This window comes from Pongo abelii, chromosome 1 (genome assembly GCF_028885655.2).
Source record: "Pongo abelii isolate AG06213 chromosome 1, NHGRI_mPonAbe1-v2.0_pri, whole genome shotgun sequence".
Lineage (NCBI taxonomy): Eukaryota > Metazoa > Chordata > Mammalia > Primates > Hominidae > Pongo > Pongo abelii.
Genome location: NC_071985.2, coordinates 117,385,954 through 117,409,059, shown reverse-complemented (window position 1 = coordinate 117,409,059; position 23,106 = coordinate 117,385,954). Strand labels below are relative to the sequence as shown.

At 42.5% G+C, this 23,106-nt stretch overlaps 1 protein-coding gene across 5 annotated transcripts in view; it reads right to left on the bottom strand.

The window, feature by feature from the left end:
* The window catches only part of NGF (nerve growth factor), a 52,565-nt gene that overhangs the window by 3,092 nt on the left and 26,367 nt on the right, over window positions 1-23,106 (bottom strand). For 2 of the 5 annotated variants that reach the window (XM_002810389.6, XM_024254109.3), the window contains exon 2: window positions 4,603-4,726. The exons of 2 other annotated variants lie outside the window; for them this stretch is intronic. Coding sequence is in view for 1 of the 3 variants with exons in the window: in XM_063728103.1 (XP_063584173.1) it covers window positions 4,603-4,726; window positions 11,442-11,470 (153 nt within the window). In the remaining 2 variants the exon portion in view is untranslated. Of the gene's footprint in view, window positions 1-4,602; window positions 4,727-11,441; window positions 11,528-23,106 lie in introns of those variants that run through there. One more of the 5 variants, XM_063728103.1, reaches the window with a different exon arrangement.

The following is a 23,106-nucleotide window of genomic DNA, read 5'->3' as shown; positions in this document are numbered from 1 at the left end:
TGGTTTCTTTGAAGAATGTTTCTGTGTGCTCCAATTCTCCAGCTGACCATGCAAAGGAGGCAATGGCATATCTGGGGTTTTGACCATTACCAGATCTGTTGGCTAATGGTCTTGCAGATAAATGTCCGGTCAACTCTTAGCAGACTGAATATTCAGTTGGCAGCAAATCTAAACCTTTTACTTTTGCTCCTTTTCATGTTTCATTTCTTTGTTCTTCTCGGTACATAATATCTCTTATCAGATAGATTAAAGGAAAAGAAAGAAAACTGAAATTCATCCCCTTATATCCAAATTAGTAACACTTGTTGGAATTTCGAGAGGAAAATGAAATTAACTAAATAAAAGGGTTTCGATGGACATAAGGGACTTACCTTTCCCTATTCCCCATTACCAGAGATTCCCACTTCATTCTTGGTCTCTCCTTTGGTGGGCTCCTCCTCTTCTAAGGAGCCCATCGAAATTTCTGTGCAATTGACTCCCATACCTGGATCTCTAATCAACTAGTCTTTCGAAGCTAGTTCTGCCCTCCAGCTTCCTGAGGGCAATTCTCCATAGATACTGGCATTTTAAATGCAAGACATCCAAAACAAAAATCTTCATACTCATAATCATAATTAGGATCATCTTCTCCCCATCTTCCTTCTCTGCATACAATAGCAACAGCCCCATTTTGGACCACTTGATGATAGTTTCACAGCTACCATCTCTTTTGATCCCCTCTCCTCATTCCGTAAACACGCTTCTTCACAGTTTCCTTTTTCTGTTACTGGAACCATCATTCATTCATCCACTAGCTCCATACCTCTGCTTATCCCTCTGCTTTTTCCTCCCTGACCTCCATCCAGCCCTTTTGGTTCTGGTTTGGTAGCATTATCTTGAAACTGTATTTTCTCTTCCGTTCTCATCTCTGGGCCCCTAGTTCAGGTCATGGGAACAGTCTCCCACCTGATGTCCTGGACCCTCATCTCTCTTCTTCCAATTCCTCCTATCCCTGGCCACCCCATTTAGCTTCTTAAAGCCTGCTCTGATCATATCACCCTGCTCAAAGGAGCTGGTGCCAAGTCCCTTGTCTGTAAGCCAGTAGGGACTGCTCTGCCTGGCAATGGGATCCTGCCTCCTTCTACTCCCCTCACATAGTTTGCATTCCGAGCACACAAAACTCCTGGGGGCAGTTCCTGCTTGAGCTTCCCCACCACTGCCCTTTTCAGACTCTTCCCTTCCAGGTATGCTCCCCTACCCTCTCAGGGCCTTTTCTGCTCTCCACCTCTGCTGGTGGAATCCTTCCTGTTGTCCTTCAACAACTTCAATGCTGCCTCCCCTGGGGAGCTTTTTCTAATTCTGAGACAAACTACCTTCTCTATCTCTTTTTTTTTTTTTTTTTTTTTTGAGACAGAGTCTCACTCTGTCACCCAGGCTGAAGTGCAATGGCTTGATCTCGGCTCACTGCAGCCTTTGCCTCCTGGTTTCAAACAAGTCTCCTGCCTCAGCCTCCTGAGTAGCTGGGACTACAGGCACACGCCGCCACGTCTGGCTAATTTTTGTATTTTTTGCAGAGGCGGGGTTTCACCATGTTGGCCAGGATGGTCTTGATCTCTGACCTCATGATTCGCCCCCATCATCCTCCCAAAGTGTTGGGATTACAGGCGTGAGCCACCACGCCCGGCCCCTTCTCTATCTCTTAAAGCTTTCCCTTTATATTCTCTTAGGGCTGTTGTATTCTCTTATCCTCCCTTCTAGAGGACAAACTCCCTGTAGGCAGCAAAGTGTCCTACTCATCTTTGTTGCCTCCAGGTGACCTAGAACTCCTGGGTAACTCCACCTCTAAGAACCTGTGAGTATGTAGACAAGTCTCCTGCCTCCAGTGTTCCTTAATTCTCCATCTGCATGATGACATTAAAGGTATCTTCTAACCATTATATTCTTTCATTTCAGGCAATTATGAAGTTTTCTACCCTGCCTTGCATCTGCTGGTTTGACTGAACTGACTTCACAAAGTTCCTACACTCTAACACTACTTTTCCACTTACAGTCAAGATACCAAATGGTATCACATTTAATCACAATGGAGATTTGTATCACAGGCAGAATGTTTCATTAAGACCTGAAAATGTCTCAAATATATCTCTCATTTAGATTTTAGGTTTAAAGTTTTTTTAAAAAAATATTTAATTTACTCATGAGAGTGTGTTCCTATAAACTTTTAAGTTTTAAAAAATCTCTCTTAAAAATGATCAGTAGATAAAAGAAAAATTGAGTGCATTTTCTATTCTAGTGATATTATGCACCATTTAGAAAAGAACATTCTTTTTATTTTTGGTTGATATGAACCAGGGGAGAAGTTTTATTTATTTATTTTTTAAAAACACCCTTTGAAGCCTTTCTCCTGAACAGATGACAGCCTTCTGTCTGGCTTTACTAAGCAGAGCTCTGCAAGCTGAATGATCAGCTGGGGAGGACGCAATTAGGGGCTCACATGAATGAACATGTTCTATTTAATGTGAGAATGCTCTTTAATTGTCCTACTCCTACCTAAAATGGAAGATCCATGACTAAGAGTGGGGCAGGCCATTGGGATGCCTTTACAACCAGCCACTGATGGGCTGCCCTGTCCTCTTGCCCTCTTCTGAACCAGCGATACATTCTGTGGATTTCCAATGGTTCACACACTCCAATAATAGGATAAATTTCTTGCACTAGGTGAATGATCTTCAAAGATTCTGGCCTCACCTGAATAGGTGATGGAGCTGCTGGACAGAGCTAAGCAACTGGCCCAGATATTTGTGGTTAGGAGGGCTGATGGCACTGGGAGGCTTGGCAACCGTGCCTGGGGAGATGTGTTGTAGAAGGGAGTGAGAGAATTCCTGCCTTAGAGAGAGCCATGCCAAGAGCTGTGAGTGATTCTCGGGCTAGAGATGGCATATGTGAACCCAGGTCACTAACAGTTGGCGAGAGAGGAAATTCTTGTGGCCGAGGAAATCCAGCCTCCTCCTCCTCCATCTCATTCGCCACATTCTGAGAGTGGGCCAATGGTCATTTCTTGTTTTACGCTTGGCCTTCACTCTAAATGTTAACTGGCTGCTGTCTTCAGTTGTAAAGGCTCGAATACTCTTGGGGGTTGGAGCTGGTGTGGAGTGTGGGAGGAATTCTGTGGCTCCTCATTTCCCCAGGAAGGTACTTCAGAGGTGTCCTGGGCTGGGCTGAACAGAGAGAGGCATCGACAGAGTAAAATCCAGAGCCTCTGTTAGGATCTCCTGGACAGGATTTATTGGGAGGAGGCATGGCCTGGAAGGTACATCAGAGATTCAAGTCCAGAGGCTCTTAAACTTCAGGACATCAGAATCACCCGGAGAGTTTGTTACACTATAGACTGCTGGGCCCCATCTCCAGAATGCTCGATTCTGCAGGTCTGGTAGGAGGACACTAAGAATCTACATTTCTAGTAAGTTTCCAGATGATGCTGATGCTGTTGGTCTGGGGACCACATTTTGAGAGCCACGAGTCTAGCCTAATTCTTTAACTTTGTAGAAGACAAAAATGAGCCTTGGAGAGGCTAAGTGACTTGGGCTTTTGCAGCCAGTGAGTGGCAGGGCCAGTCTGTGGACACCTGACTTAAGCTCAGCCTTGCTATCTTTTAGAGGAGAGAGGCCTGAAGCCATATGCACACTGTAACTGATAGTGGTGAGTTTACTCATCCCCCAACATCGAAATGAAAATTCCATTCAACAGATTGTAAGTTTTACTTTCCTGATGCCACAAATCCAGATATTAGGGAATATTTAGATATTGAATTGTTTTCATATCTGCTTTGTTAGGTTTCTGGGCACCGTGTAGACTTGATCTAAAAGCACTTGAAATGCCCATGATAGAAATATGCAACCAGAAAGCACTAGCAGGTACCAGCGCCTGTGGGGTCACTGGGCTCTCGGAGGGCAGCTGTGCTGGATACATGAATGGGAACCAAATCTACTGATCTGAATTCTAAGAGACATACCTTGACATGAATGAGCTGAGATAATAGTAATTATTGTTTATTGGGTATAATTTTCTAATTAACCATTACACAAACCTGGGAGGTTGGCTGTATTATTCCTATTTTAACAATGAGAAACCAGAGATGTAGTAAGATTAAGTAATTGCATCACAGGTACACACCAAACAGAAGTGGAACTCGGAGCCAGACCTCCCGTGTGCAGATCTGGAACTCTTCCCTACCCCTCTACTCCACTGGTGAAGGGCACAAAGAGTGGCTGTGAACCTTCCATTTCGCAAGTTCCCTGCTCAGTCGGACCAGAGAGTTGTGTGGAGGGTCTGACTGACGCTGTCTATTCGGGGTCCTGTGTTCGGCAACTTTAGACCGTTAATGCAGCTCAGACTCCTGATATGACCCTGGCAGCCATGGGGCCAACCTGAGGGCACAAAAGATTTCCTTTCCTGAGTGGGCTAGGGGAGCTGCATTTGCTGCACCACTGAAAGCTTCTCCAGGCCGCTGCTGCTCAGCAGTTGGTTCTGACTTGCCCTCTCAGGTCCTGTCACTTGGGATTCCTGCTTCTGGCAGCTGCAGAGGGAGGACCTTGGCAAGGCCAAGGACCCTCAGGCACTTACCTCAGTGTGGCCAGGATAGAAAGCTGCTCCCTTGGTAAAACTGTTATTGGGTCCGGACGCTGAGCTGAGCTTGGGTCCAGCATGCCATCCAGCCCCTTGGACTGCACGACCACTGGCCAAAACTCTGTGGAGGGGGAAAGCTGGCATTAGACTGGTACCTCACCACATTCCCTGTGCCCTGCACAGTGGGGAGGCATGTGCCAATAGGACAAATTCCATTTCCTTGAGTTCTGGGATTTTACCAGCATCAAGGCCCAGGAAGGAGCCAGAATTTGGCTACCAAAATTTACCAGGGCTTGGCCTCTCATGGTCCTGTGGTGGCACCTGCCTCTCACTCTTGCGCCATACCTTTTGGTTTCAGCCTGGACACAGTCCATGGCTGATCTTGCACCTAGTGCAGGTGTTTCTAGACACATGCCAAAGTCTTGCCCCAGCAGATCCCTAATCTGGCATCAAAATGGAAATTGTTCAGTACATTACACATGCAGACGTAGCAGATCCAACTCTGAACCAGCCTAAAATACCTTATACAGACACAAAATCCCTGACAATTCAGAGCAAGTTGGTGCTTTGATAAAAATGCAGATGAGTAATGGTGACAAATAAGACAGACTGACCATTTGAGAGAGAACGTGGAGCTCTCACAGAATCAGACAGGAATCTCAGAGTACCACACTGAAAGGCAGATTTTAGGATTAGAAGCTATAGAGCTGATACAATTTTAAAAAATCAATTTTAGGCTGTAGTTTCTAGAAACAATGGAAGTTTTCTATTCTCCTCTCACTTCTATAATGTAATCTATGTGGGCACTTCATTCATTCACAATATTTTCTGGGCACCGACTATGTGCCAAGCACTGTTTTTGGTGCTGAACAGCAGTAAACAAGACAAACAAGGCCTCTGCTCTCATGGGGCTTACAGTCTTGTCTAAATAAACAAGATATCTCCAGATTCTTTATATGCCATGAAGGCAATTACAGGGTCTGATGATAGAGAGCAACTGCAGGATATATCGAGGGGCCACTGTAGACATGACGCTCAGCGAGGAGATGGCCTTCAAGTTGAGATCTGGAGGATGAGAAGGAATGAGGGAGAGAGCATTCTAGGCAGCAGGAACAAGTGCAAAGGCCCTGAGCTAGAAACAAGACAAAGGTTCTGAGCATGAAGGAACGAGACCTAGAAAGTGAGCTGGAGAGCCAGGAAGAGCCAGGTCTACAGAGACACAGCAAGGAGCTATGGTTTTATCCTCAGGATATTAGGAAGGGAGTGGAGGGCTTTGAACAGGAGGGTGATATTTATGGATAAATGAATGAATGATTATGTCTATCACAGAATTTGTTGTAGGGTGGAGATGCCCTCCCAATAAAGTTCTAGAATGACATCTTAACTTTCCTCTCCATATTCTCTTTTCAACTTCAAAAAAATCTTCTCCCTGTGATATCTTTTTCCAGCGTGGATCTCCACCACATATCTTCATCCAACTCCCTCTCAGCTTGTGCTATGAAAGCAAATGTCAGAGAAGCCACCACGGTTCCACAAACTCCAACCACGAAGAGGAGTTGGAGAACAGGGGAGGTAGCAAGGGCCTCTGAAGTGATCTTCAAGTTGCTAGAAATCATGAAATTAAGCCCTGGGATGTCTTCATTCTTCTTCCTTTCCCATCCTGCTCAAAATAGTCTTCTTGCTCCAGAAAGTACCAGAAAAACCTTTCAATACTCAATTGGGGTTGAAGGCTAGTGATGAAAATGCATACTTAGACACTCTTTAAAAGGTTACATTCTGTGACAAAGAACATTTTCATGCTCTCCCAGGGTTGGACTTAGCATGGGAGAGGGAGAATGGCATGTCCCCAGGGTAAGAAGTGGGCATTATCTGGTCCCATTACTCATGGGAAGATGGTTTCATCTAGTCCATAAACCCTTCATCTGGGTGTTTGGCTAAACCTGAATGGTTGCAGGCTGGAACCCACACACCTGCATTCTGATTCAGTTCACTCTGAGCTTTCTCCTCTATAGGAGGAGATTCAGTTCATCTTTGAGCTTTCTTCTCTATAGGATAAGAAGCTGGCACAGATGACAGCTAAGGTCCCCTTTGGCTCTGATCATCTGAGATTCCGTGACTTTGAATGTTTTCCAGGCTGCATTGCTATGAGATGCTTAACTAGTGCTTTCTCTCATCCCAAAATTGGGATTCATTTATTTCATTAATTAAACACTTAAACTTGCAGGTCCTGTGCTGGCCACTGTTTTAGGTGTTAGGTGCTAGGGACAAAAAGAAGAATAAGACATAATACTTAACTTCCTAGAGCAAGTAATCTAGAGATAGGAAAAGGCACACATATAAACAAACATTATATGTTTGTTTAAAACATATAACATATAATGTTTTATAACATATAACATATAACGTTATATGTTATATGTTAATGTTATATGTTGTTATAAAAAAAGTACAGTGTGATAAGTATGATGTATATGTGACGTGATATGAAAACACAGTGGAAGGAGAAATTGGTTTTATCTGGCTAGACCAGTTAGAGACATGTTCATAGAGGAGGTAACATCTGAGCAGGGTTCTTAAAGACGAATAGGAGCTCATTAGGGAAGAAGGGAAGGAAAGGCCCCAGAGTTCAAGAACTGGGTGGAGATCCACCATGGCACTGCAAGAGGAGTAGGGGAGGGGAGAGGAGTATAGAATGGGCCTTACAGATCAGGAGGTGCTAATAGACTTGCAGTACCCACTTCTGGGGCCTGCCCACTGAACATCTTCCTATAGGACACAAAAAGCCTCCGCTTTTAATCAGTGGAGCAACCAGAGAAGTAATAGTGACTTTCTCTGGAAATATTCTGGATATTCCACTACAAGCTAGGATGGCCTCCAATTTGGATGACTAGAAGAAGAGGGAAGTTTGGTTTAAATAAAAAATACCACAATTCCTAGGAAGATCTGCATTCTTAGGGTGTCTACTATAAGCCAACCACAATGGATTCCCTGGCCCTGTATCTGCAATTTCTGGACCAAGTCACCTTAGTGCATCCCAGGGCCAGGGTCTCCTGCCAATCTCATCTGGATGTCTGATTGCTATATTTGAAACTGTGTCCAGCATTTCCTATGCCTTTGGCCTTGTCTTATTCTGTGTTGATATAAGCAGTTTACTACTGCAGAGAGAAATTCTCTGTCCACAATAATGAAACTCTAAATGATTTTTATAGATATTGTTGTCATCGTTTTTAGTCTCATGCTGATGAAGGTTGAGGCTCTAAAATTAAATCCAATTTAAATATTACAAATTTCTAATGCAAAGGCATTGGGACAAACAACCCAAATGCATATCTATTTTTAAAACCCTGTCTGATCCATAGGGTAATCACTTAAACAGAAATCAGGTCTCACACTTTTGATAAATGCATGGAAATAAATCCCAGCTCATTTCAAGATCATGTTCTATTCTTTCTTACAGGGCACAAAGGAATCCTAATAAAGTTTGATGTACTTCTTCTAGAGCTTGTCCTGTCCTGGGTTTCATGCTTTAAAGCAGTGGTTCTCAAAGTGTGGTTCCTAGTAGTATTGTAGTAATATCTTAGAACATGTTAGAAATGCAAATTCTTGGGTTTCACCACAAACCTACTGAATCAGAAACTGGGAATGCAACACAGCGATCTGCAGTTTAACCAGCTCTGCAGGTGATTCTGATAGTCACATAAGTTTAAGAACCATTGCTTTAGGGCTTCCACCTTGTTCCTCCTCATGGGGTGAAGTATCTAGTGCAAAGACAAAGTGCCAACCCAGAGCCAGTCCACTGCTGTAGACCACCTGCTTGAATGTAACTTTCCATATAACAGTCAAAGGTATGTTGTGGGCTTCTTCCCTCTTCTGGACCATACTCCTAGGACTTATCATCTCAAAACCCATGTCCAACCAACCCCGAGCCTGGTAGAGCTAGAGGAGAGAGGGTTCTTCTTAAGACCCCTGAGGTTAATCAATAATATTTTGATCAATTTCAGCCATGAAACTTGATTAATGGTGAACTGTTCAAAATTCAATCAATGCATAGTTTAAGGAAACTGGGCCTCTGCTGATCATTTGTCAGGGACTAATGGGCCTTAGCCACAGCTATTGAAACCTGATAACTCTGTCAATCACCATCCCCCTAATCCCTCCACACTCAGACTTTGTGGGACATTCTGTCTACCTCACTGGCTCCCCCTTTCTACTGTCCCTGAATCCTCTGTAGCAGTGGTTCTCAACTTTGGTTGTAGCTTGGAGTCTTCTGGGAAGCTTTCCACACTCCTGCTGCCTGTGTTTCACCTTCCGAGATTCTGATTTCATTGACCTGGAGTGCTGCCTGGGCATCAGGAATTTGTAAAGCTCCCTAGGTGATCCCAATATAAAGCCAGGGCTGGGAGCCCTAGGTGCACAGGATGAATGGGAAGCTTGGAATTGTCTTTGATAAGCTAGTAATTAAGAGAGATTATCAATAAATTAATATATCTCAGAAAACATAAAGTTCAGGTGTGGTCACATTATAAGCCACAAGAAGGTCTGAAAATATAGTTGACAAACCCTCTGGGGAATGTTGTCCCTGTCTGTCCTGCCTGACCCATGCCCAATTGTCTAGATATAATTGACATTTGTGAATTGGAAGGTTTTTGTTTGTTTTACTCCTTGCATGCCACTTAAAATGTTCTCTGGCAATGCCCATTATTGACCATTATTAAGGCCATTACCAAGCACATCAAGTCATCTCAAAATGGCCACAGTTGATTTTTTCCCCCCAAAAGAACTCTTAGTCAGCAAACTTCATGGTTGCATTCCATACTAGAAAAGATTTCAAATTCCTTTTCCCATTGTGGACAGACTCTGAGTAAGGACTAACAGAGAGAGGGGATTCAGGGGAATAGTTACAGCCAGGAAGATCATAGCAGTCACACCAACAATCACTCTTATACCCTCAACAACATGTCCTTAATCCAAGGCATTCCTAGTGAGTTTCCCTACTCACAGAGCTCTCCTGGGCAGAAACTAGGAGAAAGGGGGCTGCAGCTGCCCTGGCATCTTTGATGTAGTGCAAGCTGCTCTTGGGACTAGCCATTGCTTTGGAGCACATGGGAGGACTGGTCCCAAAGGTTTTTTTGGCCAAGTGTCCCCAAATCTTTGGTATTCAAAATTTCAGCACATGGTCCTTGGACTTAATAATAGGTCAACCCACTATTTGGTAATAGCCAAATCGATCACTACATTGAAGATGCCAGGGTGGCTACAGCCTCCTTTCTTCTAGTTTCCACCCAGGACAGCTCTGTGAGTAAGGAAACTCACTAGGAATGTCTTAGATTAAGGATGTGTTGTTGAGGAAATAAGAATAGTTGTTGGTGTGCCTACTGTGATCTTGCTGGCTGTAGCCATTCCCCTCAATTCTCCCATCTCTTACCCTGAGCCTGTGCACAACAGGAAAAGGAATTTGAAATCTTTTCTAGTATGAAATATAATATGAGGTTTGCTGAGAAGGAGCTCTTTTTTGAGGGAAAAATCAACTTTGGCCATTTCAAGATGATTTGATGTGTTTAAGTATCTAGTGGTTTTGGCACATCCAATAGGAAAATAATACATCTGGTACCAAGGACATAGGAAGACATTAAGGTTCAGTGAAATTGCTATTCTTTTTGATGAAAAGTTTCAATGCTGACAATTCTAAAGTGCCCTGGCAATTTTCTTAAAAAAGAAATGGTCCTATGGCTCTTTGGGAAATTTGTGGGTAAATTACAAAACCCTTTCTAGCACTTCCCCGGAGAGTCAGACAGCTGTAGGTAGGAAGAAGTTGTTGTGGTTGGCTGACCTCAGCTTCAGAATCAAAGGGCACTTGCTATGAATGAGAGTGGCCTTCTATTGTGTGTGGTGAAACACAATCCGCATGTTTACCTGACTGGAGGAACTCATGAGCTGTATGACGGCCCACACCCCAGGGAGGTTTTCAAAGTATGGGTAATTACAACAACATTAATGTGGTGGAAGATAAGACATCTAAACACACAGCAGCCTTCCGTTACAGAGCTGAGGGCAGAATATTTTTGCAAGAATGTAGGGCTAAATAATAGTCCTTGTAGTATAGCCCATCAGCTTAGTAATACTAGTAATACATCTATAATCTATATTTGAGTGCCAAAAACAATCCAATAATTTTTCAAATTTTTCTGAGACCCTAAGAAAACATCTCCTTGGTTCCAACTGGCTAATCCTTAAACCACACACACAAAAATCTATTTCAGTGATGCTTTTGGACTTTCACTGCTCCTTTGTTCCTATGCTTAGGACTAATAGCAGACAGCGGTACTGGGAACAACGACTCTCACATTCACATATAATCATAACAGCACCTATGGAGTCAAGGTTCGCATATAATCATAACAGCACCTATGGAGTCTCCAGGCTACTGCAGACCTTGAATGACCACCTAGCATTGAACGCGTGAAAGAAAACAAAACGGTGCCAGTGAATGTTAACACTCAGATCCAAGCCCTTTATTCTATTTGCTTTATAGGATTGAATGTCCTCGGCTCTTCTTGAGCTAGCCTTTTCCTCTCAGTGTGTGGTATGTTTTCTAAGCAATAGGTCAAGAAATGTTACAACACATAAGTCTATAATGTGATTCAGATGTAACTTCAGAAATTAAGACAAGGTAAATATTCACAGTCCTGAAAAAGACCAGGAAATATACTGGCTTAACTGACACATGGGATTCTAGTGCTTTAAAAAAGGCAGACAGTCCATCCTTCAATTAAGGAGGGATAAGGGATGAGTCATGGGACCTGAATGTAAGGATTCGAGTAAAATGCCACCCTTACTCATTAAAGTGTCCATTAGATGAGGCCATTTCTGTTTGAGCAGCTGGACTTCAGTTTCACTGCAAAAATCGCTGCACCTCAATCAACCTGCATCCAAGAAAACATGGCTCACAAGCAGTCAGCACCAAACACATCCCAGGGGAAACCCAATCTGAGGACACATCAGATACCGTCCCACTCCACACCACTCTGGAGTGACAGCTGCCATCGTGTCTTGAGCTCCCTTGCTCTTCTGCACTGACATTTCCTGGCTTGTCTGCTGACTTCACACCCAGAAAATCTGACTCAAGGCATGAAAGAGATAACTCAGCCCAGCTTTGCCCAGGCATGCAGCACATGCAAATCCTAGGTAACCTGAGGCTAAGATAAGAGCTGGAAATGAAGAATTTACTTCCATGAGTGTGTTTGTCAGGGGGCTTTGTGCTGTTTTAGCTACTTCCTGTGCATGGCTTTAACTATCTTAGTCCCATATGGGCTCCTACTATGCAGTAACACATATGACTTATGGGGAATGCTGGAATGCCATCAGGGTGGTTAACTCTAATGAAGGGCTATTTCACAAGGATTTTTGAGCTTATGTTAAGGAGTTTCATCTAGCTCTTTCATTATCTCAGGAGGAAAGGTCAGGAGAGATGAAAACCTGCTGTCCTTTCTAAAGTCACTTGATTCTCACATAATTATATTTCAGAATATTCCCAGTCTTCTAGTGTTTCTTCTTTTAAGGTTTATTTGATAATGACAACATGAACAAAATAAAAAGTCTGCATTGGGGAAATTTACTCTGGAGCTAACGAGAGACCCACAGAGAGCATCTGTCTCTAGAGACCCAGAACATTGTGGGTAATTAGAAATTCCAGAGATGAGGGCAGACAGTTTTCCTTCTCAATCACCACACAATCACCACACTTCTCAATCTTTAGCAAGAGACTTAACCTCTCTGCCCCTCAACATCTTCTCTCAAAAATCAGAACAGTTATACCCTCCATATTGGATTATTGAGAGGGTTAAATTGAATGAGCATTTAGCCCAGTGCCTGGCACCTTGTTGGTGCTACATAAATATCAGCTATTCTTATTAATATCATTAAAGACATTTGGCCAGAATCAGGCAGCTAGTTACTGGCAGATCTGGGTGCAGAAGAGAAAGTGATGCCTCCAGTTCATCCCATGCCCCCATCTGGCCCTCTCTGGCAGGCAGAAATCGCTGCTTTGTGTCCCAGTCGTGATTGGAATGGCTGGCCATGCACATGCTCAGTGGAACCGAGCAATTGTAGAACGCTCAGCCTGCAGCTGTGGGGCGATTATCTGCAATCATTTGCCAACAAAGATGCTGAGTAACAAACTGAAACGTTTGTTTTTGAAATATCCATTTTCTTCAGCCATGTCGCAGTCAGAGGGAGGAAGCTGCTCCAGCTATGGCTGTGTTCATCAGGGCGCTGCGATGTTTAGCTATCACTAAAACTTGCCAGGCACTGCAAAGTTAATAGCATCTTTGCTTAAGTAATTGCTGCCTTGCAGAACAAGTGAATCACAAGGAGAATACAACATGGATGGTATCCTCATGATCAAATTTATACTTGGTTATCCAGGGATTTGGGACAAGTTTAGGCATCTGCTGGATTAACTTCTTGAGGTCTTAGGAGTATTTCTATCCGTGGGGCTGTCCCAGTGTAGGCACTTAATGAATGTTTATTGAAAGGAATTGACGACTCTTCCCACAGCTGCGCCAGTTTATTCAACCCAAGTAAATCATTATTTCATGTTATACTGGGAAATAACAAGTGGTCCCAATTCACCTTCTTGGATAACTGGGTGAGCCTCCCTTTCACTTTGGCTATGTAGTGTTTTATTTAAGAAGGAGAGTGCCACGTTGGTGGGCTGAGAGGTGCACCGCAGAGGAACTAAGAATCTAAGACCCTTGTTCCACCTTCTTTATGAGCACGAAAAGTGTACATAGGTGTTGTGCAAAACAGACATCCTCCTTACTTCCAGCTTGTTCATTTTTCTTGTCCAGAATTTCCTTGCAGAAGGCTATGCTCCAACCCAGCCGCTGGTTATGTTGTGCAATCCACTGGGATGGCAATCACCTCATTGTTTAGTTACAACCCATGAAAAGATGAAAAAAAGAAAGAAAAAAACACAGCACACATACAGAATGAGGGTGGAGACTGCACGATGATAATGAAAACCATTTGTTAGCATTTCACTTCTTTCTTTGTGAATCAGCCGAGTTTCTGGCACCAGGCCTCTGTCTGTAAAGGAAGCTGCACCTCAAAGGCCCTCCAGGGACTCTTTCTGCCTTGTCTGGTCTAGAGAGTGTCGCCTTTTGTCCCCAGGAAGGTGGGCCCTAGACTGACTGCCCCAGCTCCCTCTGCGCCGCAGCCACCAGGCCTGGTTCCAGCTCTCACCTTTTGTCCCAGGGTCACGTACCTATCCTGTGTGGTTGCACATTGGCAGTTACTTTTAAGCTCTGCCTAAACCACAGTTTGGTCTCGTGTGTGTGAGGATGCTTTTCCCCTTTGTTATCTCCCTGTATTGTGTCCCCTCATCTGTGTCCAGCACTTTTAGCCCTGCTTTCTTTTTAGCTATTTCAACTTTTCCTTCTTTCCACAGACCTGATTCCTGTATTCTCAAAATAAGGATTCAAACTTTGGAGGAATAAAAAGCAAAAATAAATTAAAATTTAAGAAATAAAAAACCTCAACAAACAAACACCAAAAATTTCACAACCAGTAGAACACTGTGTATCTGCCTGAGCATGTATGTTTTGCCTGCACTGTCCCAAACAGAGGAATCACTTCAAAAGGCACATGTGATGCTTATGGGCAGAGACCAGTACCAATGCTCTCTGTGCACCTGTATTCATTAAGTCCCAGGACCTAAGTGCTTTCGCTCTCTGCCCACTTCTGAAATCTATCACAGCGTTTAGATAGGTCAAGTATAGAATTTAGATCCTTAGAGCATGGCAGCATTATCTTCAACAACCACCACCACCCCTACCGCCACCACTGCCTCCACTTCTTCCATTACCGTCACTACCATCACCTCTTCCAACACCATCATCACTACTACTTTCTCCATCACCATCACCACTATCATCTCCTCCGTCATCATCATCACCACCATCCTCCCCAACACTTCCTTACCACCAACATCCTATTGCCACCACCAGCATTACCACTTCCAACATGTTGCCATGGTTACCATCCCCACTATCAACACTGCCATTACTATTACTAACATCATCATCATAATCACCACCATCATCACCATCATCATCATCCCCATCACTTCCAAAGGGTTAAAGAACTTTGGAGTCATGGAAGTTTGGCCAATGTTCTCCAAGGCCTCCTCATAGGCCATCAGTAGAATCACCAGAGGCAGAAGATAGCTGAGCCTTGAGGTCATTTAGTCTCTTACAGAGTAGTTAAATGAATTGTGTAGGTCCATATAACCTCTAACTGAGTGGTGAATAGAGTTGGGTCTAGAAATCAATATTCCTGATTCCCCATATATTTCATTATACTATTTTCTAGCACTCATTCTGGGGCTGTTTTTTTCCTTTCTTTCTCCTGAGATTTTTCTTTTCTTTTGTCAGCTTTGTGTTTCCAATAATGTTGGTTATAACATTTTTCAGTTTAGACCTTGATAAATCTTAGAATTATCTCAAAAGAGCAATACCTGTAATGGTCACAAGAACATTTATATATAGATATGTGCACATACACACACAAGTATTTTTTTTTCGAGATGTAGTTTTGCTGTGTCGCCCAGGCTGTAGTGCGGTGGCATGATCTCAGTTCACTGCAACCTCCACCTCCTGGGTTCAAGCAATTCTCCTGCCTCAGCCTCCTGAGTAGCTGGGATTACAGGAGTGCGCCACCATGCCTGGCTCATTTTTTTTTTTTTTTTTTTTGTATTTTTAGTAGAGATGAGGTTTCACCATGTTGGCCAGGCTGGTCTCGAACTGCTGACCTCAGGTGATCCGCCCACCTCGGCCTCCCAAATTGCTGGGATTATAGGCATGAGCCACCGTGCCTGGCCATATTTTTAAAACCAGGTAAGGAGTTATGTACCTTGGTCCTCCAAAATGAGGCAGACTCTTTCATTTGCCTGATGCAATCTATTAAAGGTAGGTGCACAATTTTTCCAGACCATGTTGAGTTTTTCAATTTCTTCACATCTGAAGACAAGTGGACTTTGTGCTTAGGCCTCCAAAAGAAGGGAACGCCCTTTCTGACCTCTCCTCTCAGCCTCCAGAAGGAGGCACTCCTCTGGCTAGTCCAATTCCATGGCAGCAACGACTCCCACTTGTAAGAGAGGAGTTCTGGGAGTTAAAGCCCAGGCCCTGAGCATGGCTGTCTCCTGGCCCTTCCACCCCAGCGGGAGAAGTGGCAGGACAGCTGTCTGAGGAGAAGGCCTAGACAGCTTCTTTTTTCCTCAGCCACCAGTTCAGACTGAGTGGGGAGCTCCTAGTGACTGCTGGGTCACTAGGGTGAGTATGCCAAAATTGTGAGTTTGAGTTTGGGTTTGTGGGAACAAAAGGCAGGGATAGGATAGAAATCCCCAAGAGTCCTCTTCAGCCTCCACCTTAGGCTGTATTAGAAGTATTAATAAGGGTAGAATGACCTATATTTTATGTATGAAATCAGTAACATAATATTGTGTGTTAAAATACGTTAATTACTCCATTAGCATAAACTGTGGGTTAGAAAAGAATACAACTACTACCACTAATACTCAATAACATGTATTATGTATTATGTACCAGACACTATACTAAGCACTTCATATATATTTGTTTCCTTTTAAAATACTCATTAAAAATCTTTCAAGGTTAGTATCCTCTTCATTTGACAGATAAGGAAACTTTACCTCAGTAGTGCTGTGGGGAAGTAGAAGGTCACAGTGTTGAGTGGGTGGCATGATGGACAACAGCTCAGGTCCCTTACTCTGCAATTCACTCCTTTTTAACCCTACTCTGCACTGCTCAAAAAACTGACCAATTCAAGGGAGCAACAGTTCCATCCTCTGGGTTTTGTTCTGAGTGTTGATTTTCGCTTCCATGATATGGATAATGTATAGGTGGGATTCTGTGCATCTTCTATGCTTGAATATACCTGATTGCTTTTAAAAAATCAGCACACCCTTTTGAGTTTGTAAAATATCTTGGCTTCTCTACTTATCTGTCATGACATTCTCTTTGTTTATACCCTTGAGGGAGCTCCCTCCTCATGAAGTAATCTAACCACCAAGGAACAGATTTTGGAAGGACCCACTAATCTGATATAAATGTAGCCATAAAAGATAGATGCTTAGAAATGTGAAGTTGTTCCTTACCGAGAACTTTATAGAAATAGAACGTGGCTATTCCATTTAATTTTATGCATTTTGGATAAGACTTACTCTTAATTCTGAGACTGTGAAGAAAAACTGCAGGCAAGACAGAAACTTCACTCTGGGCTGAGGATGTGATTCTCTGTTGATTGGTTTTTTGGGTGTGAATACCAAGCCAGAGGCCGATGGAGCCAAGTGGAGACTGTTAATATTTCCATTCATGGACATGCAATAGCAAACCATCTCATACATTTACAGGAAAGCATCAAATATAATATCTTTGTTGAGCTTAATCAAAACCAGAGTAAAATTCCAGTCGACAAGAATAGAAACTTACCCTAATGATTTCATTTTTAGTCCAAAACATACAGTGTTTTCTCTGCTTGGTCTGTTTGTCACTTTCTAAAACAAGAAATTACCAAGCAAAGACTTTGGTTTGAGGGACGAGTGGAAAGCAATAAACATTGAGCAGAAATGCAAAGAGATCGAATGTCAAGAGTCCTTGGTGGATGAACATTCAGAAGTGGATTCAATTTGTGAATTGTTGACTTTATTTCCCAGAATTCATGTGAGTTGCTCAATCAGGATCCAATTGTCCAGGCTTCATGCTCTCAGCAGTGAGCGTTTCATATAACAGAAGTAAATCACAAGGCAAAAAAGAGGAGGTTGAGTTACCATCAGTGGTATGCTGTTTATTTGTTTGTTTTAGGCAAGACATTTGCTTTCATTTTTAGCAGGTAAAATGGTCTTTTCCTAGAATAATAAAAATCTCACGCTACAAAAAACATAGCCAGAAGAGAAAGAACCATCTTCTGATTTGCCATAGTGAGTTGAGTAGATAGCTTAATATTAGGAATTATGTTGCTATGTATACAGCAAATTGGTGGTTTTCATTGCAAGCACTGGGTGCAACTCTGGAAGTTGCTCTAACCCGCCAGCCCACTGCCTCTAGAAACTCTCTTTAAAAGAGATAAAGCCACCATATTCTTTTAGCTTCTCAAGAATAGTGAGTATGATGGTGCAAATTAGAGGAAGGATCTTCATCAGTGAACAATGGCTGTCACCTACAGGGTAACAGTGACATTTTGCAGACACATCAGAAGGGCACACCATGGCCATTAATTATGCAGTTTGGCCCCATCACCACTGGGCACTATGGGATACCTGACAATATTGGTACCAATGATTGATGGCCCTGGCCCTGATGCTGGATCTGCTGATTCCAGTTAGGAGCCATCCTGGGGCTAAGCCCAGGTCAGGGACAGAGGGAGAAATGGCTGTGTCATTTTCCATCAGCTTGGAGCTTGTTGAGTGTGGTCGCATGAATGGATGAGTCCTGAACAGATGGAATGAGACCACCCCAACACCTGTAGGCACTGGAACAAACTAAGTGAGCTGGGATTTGTCTTACCCTTAGGAAACCTGATGCTACTGTAGAGAAAACTGAAATAGTAGAAAGAGAATGTTGGAGATATAGTGGGATGCAACTGAGAGAGGAGGGGAGTAAGAGAATTAGAGCAAAGAGTAAATGAGAAGTGAGGGAAGCAGGAAAACAACAGAGGGGAGTGGAGAAAGCAAAGGAGGGTGTGGAGGGAGATCCAGAGGGCAAAGGAGCAATGTCAGCAAGAGAGAGTGAAGACCAGAGAAAGAGACAGAGACTGAGAAAAGACTTTGAAGATAATCTCAACCTCCGCTCTGGTAAGGAGGAAGAAATCACTGCACAAATCACAAGCAGACTTACAGTACTCAGCTCATGCTGGTGAGATGTGATTCCTGAATTTCCCTAGAGAAAAAGTCCAATAGGTAATCTTAGCCATTTTATAATAAGCAACAACTCTACCAAAAGAACCCAAATTTCACTGAACTGGCTTCTGGTAGTCTTACAAGATTATTCATGCTGATGTTTCAATTTAGTCTATTAGAATATGATTTCTGCTGGAAAAATTTCAAATATAAGCTCAAACCCAGTGATAACATTGCCTTGGCAGAATGATACAGTGATTTCATCTCATAGGTTAGGATAAGGTCATTTCCAAGGGCTCAGAGCATCTCCAACACAAAAGTCCTTCATTGCAGGGCCACTGGGCTGGGTGTGCCAGACTGTCTCTTAAAATAAATGAGATTGTATGACCTCACCATTATCAGATTCAGAGAAAATGCCTTGGAAAAGAAATTGTGAGTAGAAAGGACACAAGGATAACATTAGGAGAATTGGGGTTTCCCATTGATGCTTGGAACCAGCTGGAGTTAGTTACAGTATAAACTTTGTTTAATCACATTCTCTGTCATTAATAAAACCCCAAACCAAATACAGAGATAGATGATGATGTACTTGGATTTCACATTGAGTTTGCATCATTGCTTTACCAGGTGCCATCCATAAATCTGGGATGTAGGCTGCTGGAGCTGGGGCTGCAGAGAGGCTGTCTCAGGGATGTGCTTCCACTATTCCTCTGTGCCACTGCCATGCCCCTGTCACTGCTGTGCAGTTAGTCAGTGAACAGGCCGATGAAAGCTATAAGCTCTGCCCAAGACCCACAGTCATTCTCTTCCCAGAGTGGCAGGTGTTAAAGGCAAACCAGGAAGGTGAGGCACCTGAAAAACCACACCATAACAAAAATGGGTTGGATGAAGTAGGGATGTTAGAACTTCAGGAAGGCTTTCACAGGGAGTCTGAGAAGAGCTGCTCTCCATCATTACAGGAAACACAATGGGCAGAACTGGAAGAGAGGCAAGTGCTACTTCAACATGTTTCTAATGATATTCAACTAAAAAAATGGGCTGCCAGTTGTGGTGGAATTCTCTGTCATGAGCAGTGTTCAATTCAGTATGAATGACTGTCATGGCCTTTTGTTATAAGAGGATTAAACTTGTGTAGATTCAATTATATGTAATCAGAAAAAAATAAAAAGAAAGAGAGAAAAAGGAAGCAATGAAAGAAGTAAAGAAGAAAGGAAAGAAGGGAGGAAAGAAGACAGAAAGTGAGAGAAAGAAAGAGTGAAAATGAAGAACCACTTAAATAGTAAGGGTGATTCTTAGTGTCATTCCGCAAAGACTTGAATATACCATTTTTCAGTCAGAGTTGGTTCCCATTCAACTTTCATTCTTCATGATATTGGTGTTAAAGATTTGTGTTTTTAAAACAATATGGCCCCTTGTAAGCCAACTACTTCGTCTTGTGCTCAACCCAAGAAAGAGCTACTAGTTCCCACTGGAGGAATAACTAGCTGGTTGGACTTATTGAGAGGCACTAATGGTTCTCCAACATGGGTCCCTCCTCAGGGATTTTCAAAGGTAAATTTGGTTATAGTTCAAAGGCCTTTCAGACATTGATTTTAGAATGCAGCCCCTGTGTGTGATCAGTTAGGCTCCATTTAACAGGAATGCTAGACAGTCTGATTGGCAAGGAGGGAAGATAGGTGATCTTTAGCAGAATGACGTGGAGAAGGCTGCTGGGATACCTGAAGCAATCAGGTAGCCTTTGAGCTACCTGATTTTTGCACTCTAATAAGACCCCTTTGTTATGCTGGTTAGAATTACTCATCTGACTGCCTTAGGGCAGGCTAGTACCTGCTTATTTAGGAAGCCAGGACTTGGTAATATGATAATAAAACTAATTTTAGATAGACGCATATGTTAAAGACAGACACAGGGGAATAAAGACTAGAAGGAAATATAATATGTGTTAGCAGTAGTTGAATTAGGAGATTATGGGTGATTTTTGTTTTATTCTTTATACCGTTCTATATTTTATAAATATTTTGAAATAAACTATGAATAGCTTTTAAAATTATTATTATACTTTAAGTTCTGGGGTACATGTGCAGAATGGCAGTTTTGTTACATAGGTATACACGTGCCATGGTGATTTGCTGCACCCATCAACCCGTCACCTACATTAGGTATTTCTCCTAATGCTATCCCTCCCCTAGCTCCTGACCCCCTGAAAGGCCCTGGTGTGTGATGTTCCCCTCCCTGTGTCCATGTGTCCTCCTTGTTCAACTCCCACTTATGAGTGAGAACATCAATGATAGACTAGATAAAGAAAATGTGGCACATATACACCACGGAATACTATGCACCCATAAAAAAGGATGAGTACATGTTCCTTTGCAGTGACATGGATGAAGCTGAAAACCATCATTCTCAGCAAACTATGAATACCTTGTAAACAGAATCATGTATTTTAAAATAATTTGACAATATTATACTTAAAATTGTAGAAATGCCCATTGTTTTTAACCTACTAATCTCACTTTTGAGGTTTTATCCTAAGAAGATGTCCTGAGAGGGAAAAAGCTATGTTTATGACTTTTTTCCTGCTACTAAATGATTTATAATTGCAAAGTCAGAAACCAAGTGTTCCTCAATAAAGGGATAATTAATTAGTTGCTTTGTGGAAAATCTTCTGCAAGAATTTCTACGCAGTCATTAAATGTGAAAACTGTGCAGACAGTAAGAATCAAGGACAATGCTGTGATCTAGTGCAGTATGGCGGCAAAACAGGTTAAGAAGAATATGCATGAAATTGTTGCAGCCAAGGGAAATCACATGTATGTGGGAACCAGGCCTGGAAGTAAATATGTAAAATGAAAACAGTTGTATTGAGTGCTAGAACTTTGGGTGATCTCCTTCCTCTCTTTCCCAATTTCCAAATGGCGGGTAATGTTGTTATAATGCCTTTATAATGAACATAAGGTCCATAAGCCCTTCCATGTGTCCTTTCTGTAAATCCTTCAGGTTTAGGACTATACCAGATACATTTTCATGTTACTGTTCCCACCATGGTGCCGAGCCTGGGCCTTTTCAGGGGCAATCAGTGTTGCTCCAGTCAGTGTTGCTGAGAAAGAAACCAGGTCTATTGGATGGCTTGGGGGTGTGGGTAAGAAACACGGTCAACCCATGAGCAGGCCCTTTGTTTGGTCAAGTTACAGTCTTACCATGTTGGATAGAGAATAATAAACTGATAAATTCATCCAATGTGTGTGGACATATTCCCTGTAATTGGAAGTTCTTGGGCATGAAATGCTAAGGGTTGAGAACTCAGATTCTCCTTTATTTATTGTTGACTCAGGCTGTTCTGTTCTCCAAAGCTCACATAAGGTTTGTATATATGACAGCTTTTGATTATCTGTGCTATGGAAAGAAAAATAGGAAAGAATCCACCAAGCATATATATTGGTTGTGTTTATCCCAGGCATTGGGGCAAGGGGTGTGGGGTGTGGGGAACAGTCATGGGAGGAGTAACAGGCGGAGTGGGAGGAGGAGGAAGGGGACCACAAATATTTAATACATGCCTGGTACTTGCCAGGCATTATACTAGAAGCTTTTCAGTGTATGGCTCACTTATGCTTGAGACCACATGCAAAGTAGGTATTCTATTTTGGGCAAACAAGGGAGTTGAGATTGAGAGGCTAGATAACTTGTCCCAAGCCACATAGGCTAGAAAGAAGACAGATTTATCTAGTTCCAAAGCACAAAAGGCATTGATTTTAATTCTCTGGGAACATACTAACTGATAATCCACAAAATTGAAAATTCACTTACCATTAGTCTTAAAACTGACTTTAGTCAGCAGGAGTTCTTTTATTATCAGTGGCTCTCAACCAGGAAAGACTTCTCCCACTCCCACTCTTCCCTTCATAAATTTCAGATTTAAACTTGGAGTTGTCATCCAGATCTTATGCACATTTATTTGATTTACATATGCTGAGTGGCTCTTAAACGTATGCTCAGTAAACAGACAGCATCTCTGATGCTTTATGTATTTGAGAATTCTTCAGAGCCACAGAAATTTAATTTCTGCCACTCCTCCCACAAGGGACATTTGGCGATGTCTAGAGACATTTTTGGTAAGGGGGTAGGAGGGGTGCCACTGGCATCCAGTGGGTAGAGGCTAAGGATGATGCACACTTGCTATAATGCACAGGACTGCCTCCCACAGAACAGAATCATCTGGCCCAATATGCCAGTAGTACAGAGGTTGAGAAATCCTGCCATATCATAATAAAGCCTAATGTAATTTATCCTCACTAAATTCACTTCCTTGTTTACTTATGAAATTAAGTTTCTGTGGCTCTGAAGAATTCTCAAATACATAGAGCATCAGAGGTGCTGTCTGTTTACTGAGCATACAGTTAGGAGCCACTCAGCATATGTAAATCAAATAAATGTGCATAAGATCTGGATGACAACACTAAGCTTGAATCTGAAATTTATGAAGGGAAGTTACAATGAAATTGCCAGCAAGAAATTAACAACTCCCCAAGTGTTACCAATTGTGGCTAACCCTAATCTGTATTAAATTCTACAATGAATAGCTAAATGTT